This window comes from Sinocyclocheilus rhinocerous, unplaced genomic scaffold, assembly GCF_001515625.1.
Source record: "Sinocyclocheilus rhinocerous isolate Xijiao unplaced genomic scaffold, SAMN03320098_v1.1 scaffold1686, whole genome shotgun sequence".
Taxonomy (NCBI): domain Eukaryota; kingdom Metazoa; phylum Chordata; class Actinopteri; order Cypriniformes; family Cyprinidae; genus Sinocyclocheilus; species Sinocyclocheilus rhinocerous.
This window is the reverse complement of record NW_015658988.1, coordinates 202,818-208,235: the sequence shown is the minus strand read 5'-3', so window position 1 is coordinate 208,235 and position 5,418 is coordinate 202,818. Positions and strand designations below refer to the sequence as shown.

Genomic DNA, 5,418 nt, shown 5'->3' with positions numbered 1-5,418 from the left:
AACATATATATATATATATATATATATATATATATATATATATAATTTTCAATCCAGCAAGAATCTGTTCATTATTAATTTGGACAGACTCTCCCATTTACAGAGATGGAATGTGGGTTAAATATCTAAGTCCATCTATGTTAAATTCAAGGAACAATGTTAACGATCAGCATTTTTCTTGGTGTATTTAGCACCATTACTTTGCCCCATTGGTGGTCATAAATATGGTGAATGATTAGAGAAGAAGTCATGTGACTGGAACAGATGAACAGAGAAAACTACTGAATGTCTTTCACTCATTTACAGGTTATAACCTCAGGCAGATAAAAAAAAAAAGATGCAGTGAAGATGTTCTTTAGTAAAAATGTGGCACATACATGATGCATAATGATAGATATTTAGTATTAATAGTTATCCAAACGCTAATTGTAAAAGTTGACTAGATTTATATAGCAGTAGCATCTTGGTTTGTGTTGGTTTGATTCTTCAGAGAAGATATTTGCGTTCTCTCCTTCTCTTTAGAGTTCTTCTCGTATTCTGATGAGGGGGTTTCTTAAAGTTCACTCATGAAGGAAATTAAGAATGTCTGTCAGAGTTCCTGTGGCTGACTGACCCATTTATTACCCTTATGGGATGTGGTTGTATATGAAGATGTCAAACATAATCATAAATGACACCTCATGGATATAATTTTGCATGGTCTGACAGTGGCTCAGGAGGGCAAATGGGATCTTTTAGTTCATGGTGTAACCTAAACAATTTCCTTTGAGATGCATTAACAAAACATAGGGCCGAATGCATAGAAACACCATTTAATAGCTATTGCTTTTACTTACTTACGCTATGTAACCAGTTATTTGTTCACATCCCCAACAACAATGGCTGACCAGTAGATATTCAAGTAGTTTCATTATAATGATAATTGATTATAGACTTCAGGCAGGGTTTTTGATGTACAGTATAATGAGTAAAATGAGAAGAAAGAAAATCCTCCCTGCCCACAGAGAAGCAAATATGTCTGACTGCTCTGTGACCTGCTTGCTGATAGCCCCCGTCTCCATCCTGCATGAGTAAATCTGTCTCAAAGCAGACAGTAGAGGGGGGCAGAGCATGAACAGACTCACAGGTAATGTTTGAAAGGGCTGAGATAATGCTCAAAAATGTGAGGGGGCCTGCAAGTTCAGCTTCGAGATGCATAATATGACATCTGCACAACCAGTCAAAGTTTGACGTAAGATTTAAAAAAAAATCTTGCTTTAAAAGAGTCTCTTGTGCTCACCAAGTCTGCATTTATTTAATGAAAAATACAGTAAAAATACAAAAAATACAATACAAAAAAAAAACTGTTCTTTTCAACTTTCTATTCATTAAAAAAATATCCATCCACAAAAATATTAAGCGGAGAAACAGCTGTCAACATTGATAATAATAATAACAATTTCATTAATAATAAATTAGCATATTACATTTTTGATGTTTTTTGTGAATGTGTAGATAATATAGATTTTGTTACGGTCTAATCTAGTATGATGGCACACTAATAGATAAAAACCTGTTGAGACAGAAAAGACTACACACTAGGCATATGCTTGCTTACACAAAAAAAGGAGTCATATTTTTCATTTCATTAGCATTTTATAGACGTCGTCATTATTGTAATTAACCCTAATTATTCCTTTAAAATAGTCCTCCTGGCTATTCTAACTATGGATCATCCAGTAGACTACAAACTTGGAAAAAAAAACATTTATCTACTATAAACAATGTGTTGCCATAATATTAGTATTATACAGCTTCATATACGACACTTCATTATATTATCATTATTCATTCATTCCTGTTAGAGTGGAAAATCCAAACAGGTACATATTAATGTATACAATAGTGACTGGTACATTTGAAACATTGTTTACATTTTTGTGGTTACAAAGTTTTGATATTTTCTTCATATTCATAGATATCAGAGTATAAACCTTTGAAACACAACAGCAGCAAACAACATGGATACACTGTACACTACATCTTAAGACAGACTAGCATTTAGGATTGCTAATGTACAAACACTACACCGGAAGAGAAGACTTTCAGATTTTCAAAGAACACTTTTCACTTTTCCAATTCTTAATACTTATATACTCAGCATTTAGACAAAATCTTTTGTCGAAACACATCTGAATTTTGACTGTGCATTTTAGATTTTGGCAGTTGGTATTAGTTTACAGGTATTCAATGTGTTTATCTCCTGACAGTCAGGAACATTTGGCTTTTGAAATGATAAAGACGACTCAAGCAGTCACTCGAATGGAGCATCATTCCAACACCACTCTGAAAACCAGAACCAATCAAAAATGTGTATTTAAAAACCCAAAGTTGCATATTAAACTTCCAAAACATGATTATAATTACTGCATTATAAATCTCTGATATGGTGCAACTAGCATCTGATCGTTTTAAGGCAAAAAAGAGCCTTATCAGAATTTCCAAGAGCTGTTTTTATATTAGATGGAGACATGATACTTAAAAAAAAAAAATATATATATATATATATATATGGTTGGCGGTGCAAATAAACAACAAACTTTGTGCTATAACATACATCACATGACTGGGGCCTCAAAAGCACAACACTATGTGCTAGATCCAAAGTGCATGTATAATGCCTATACACTAGGCCAAATCTCAAAATCTTCAAAACATTGCGACTATGAGCCTGAGAGGCACAGTGATAAAGTCCAAATAGAGTTCAGTGTGTTTCAGCCCTTCCAGTCCCAGGGAATACACAGATCCCCATCCTGCATGACTGAATAGAAGTGAGAGATGTAGAGATGAAGGCCCTGCATCTGAGGGGATTTCTCCTCCATCAGACGCCTGCAGCAGGGGATCATCTGATTGCTTGACACACTGGGCTCTTTAGACAGACTGCGCAGACACAAATCCTGCAGACAACTCGAAATGATGTCTTCTTCCTCCGCCTCCAACCTGCATAGAAGGGAAAAACAGTCACTATATGTATATGTATACTGTATCGCGTATCTTGTCAGTGTCTGCGCTTGCTTGGCCATTTGTTGTGGAAAAAATAAGGAAAGTGTGTCCAGCAGAATTAATTTAGTATTTTGTTAAAAGCTTAGTTTACCGCGGCAGCCGTCGCGTGACGCCTCCTCCATCGACTCTACCGTGCGACTCCACCGGGCAGGGACACCGGCAAAGGATAAGTATCGCTTTTTATTTCTCCTCTTTCCTACTACTTGTTTCACTTCTGTTTCAGTTTTTATAACCATTTCTTACTATGTGTAAGTAAGTTGTTGTTTTTTAGCATGTAAGTTTGGCAGTGTTATTTTTTAGGATTACTGATAAACTACTGTCATTTGATTTGTATTATTTGTATTTGTTATTTATTTGAATTTTAGTTACATTATGTCTGAATTTATTATGTCTGTATAGGTCTTTTATTAAGTTTTAGTTTTATTTAATTGGAGTTATTGGTCAAATATGGACTAACCCAACTTTTGGGTTAAAAATGTAATGTAAAAATGTAACCCAACAGTTGGGTTAGTCCATATTTGACCCAAAGTTGGGTTGAAACAACCCAGCATTTTTTAGAGTGTAGGGTCAAACGTTTGGAATAATTCAGATTTGTTGTTCTTGTGTTTTTTTTTTAAAGAAGTCTCATGCTCACAAAGGCTGCTTTACTAAAATACACTAAAACAGTAATGTTGTGAAATCGTATCATAATTTAAGCTGTTTTCAAATGTTAAAAAGTCATTTATTCCTGTGATGGCAAAGCAGAATATTCAGCAGCCATTATCCCAGTCTTTAGTTTCATTCAGAAATCATTTAACATGCTAATTGGGTGCTCAAAAACTATTCCAATGGCAGTGTTATTTTTTAGGATTGCTGATAAACTACTGTCGTTTGATTTGTATTATTTGTATTTGTTATTTATTTTAAATTTAGTTTATTTATGTCTGAATTTATTATGTCTGTTTAGGTCTTTTATTAAGTTTTAGTTTTATTTCATTTGAGTTGTTTTAATACTTCAACAAACTAAATGGAAATGAAATAATATATATATTGAATTTATAAATGTGTATGTACATATATATATATACATATATATGTGTATGTGGTTGTACATACACACATATATGTAGTTTTTTTTTTGGTGTTTGGCTTAGTGTTATGTTAGAATCATTATTATACTCATATACCTTTTGTTCTTTAATATTTTGAATTGTTTTTAGCTTTATTTTTTGTTTTTCATTTAAATGTTAAGTTTTGAAATTGTGTTGTATGCATTTGTCATTTTTATTTAATCTCTTTATTTTTAAAATGTGTATAGGTAGTATTTATAAAGTTTTAGCTTTTAGTTTTGGATCTGTTTTTAGTTAATACTACAGTTGATTTCTTCTGTTGTCCTCATTTGTAAGTCGCTTTGGATAAAAGCGTCTAATAAATGACTAAATAAATAAAAATTAAATAACTCAAACTCTGACATTGCAATATTGAAAAACCTTTCATTTAAACTGCTTTGTACAGAATTGCCATCACTAGTTTGTCACCGGCCTTGAACGTGGCGTCTAAAATATCTCAAAATACCAGCAAGGTTCACATCAAGCAGAGGTCACTCGAAAAGGTGATGGGCAGAGCTTTTGCTAAGAAAAGCTGCTAAAAAAGACTTGCCGTCCTGACTGCTGACATGGATACTTTCTGGCACCACAGTGACACACTCCACCATCAACAACATATGTACGGTCAATGGCAGTTGATACAGGCAACTTTTGTGACTTAAGTACAGTGTGCTGACAGTGCAGGTGCTTCGGCCAGCTCTGATGTGCAGTGACTGGATTTAGCTCAGGGAACAACCATAGGGCTCTTATTTCTAACACCCAGTCCAAGAGCCAAAAGACTAAATATCAGTTGGCTCCGTTTCTAAATGGGTTAGAGAAGCTGCTGTACCTAATGCCATCTCAATTTGAGTTCACTGACAAACAGGTTATGCCAGCTTTTACCTTATTTCCAAGCCCTGTCTGAAGATGCCAAATAGATGTAACAGGCCATGCAAGCCAACTGTGGCCTGTCAAAAGTCATTTACTCAACTTCAATTCTTTGCGCTTAAAAGGATGTGGAGGAAAAATCTGCTATTTCAAAAACCTGCTTGTATTAATAGAGACTTGGTTATCAAAAAAAGGTCGTTATATTAATACTTGAATCCAAATGTGTAAATTTCTGCTTCACTAAATAAGGAGAAAAAGAGGTAAGAGAACAGGTGCATGTGCAAATCAACAAGTTCACATCACCTGCAAAACACGTTCACCAGCTTTTCTTTCCAGACTGTTGTTTGAGACGTAAAACAGTTTGACCTGTCACCTGACATATTATGAACACCCAAACAAGCTCTCACACACTAGAGGTATAATT

General features: G+C 34.2%; 1 protein-coding gene across 1 annotated transcript in view; it reads right to left on the bottom strand.

Moving 5' to 3' along the window:
* Window positions 1–2,558: 2,558 nt before the first annotated feature.
* LOC107723074 (T-cell activation inhibitor, mitochondrial-like) overlaps window positions 2,559–5,418 on the bottom strand; it is a 13,728-nt gene continuing 10,868 nt past the window's right edge. Inside the window, exon 11 of the mRNA XM_016531577.1 lies at window positions 2,559–2,979. Within this exon, the coding sequence (XP_016387063.1) occupies window positions 2,754–2,979 (226 nt within the window). The 3' untranslated portion in view covers window positions 2,559–2,753. The remainder of the gene's footprint in view (window positions 2,980–5,418) is intronic.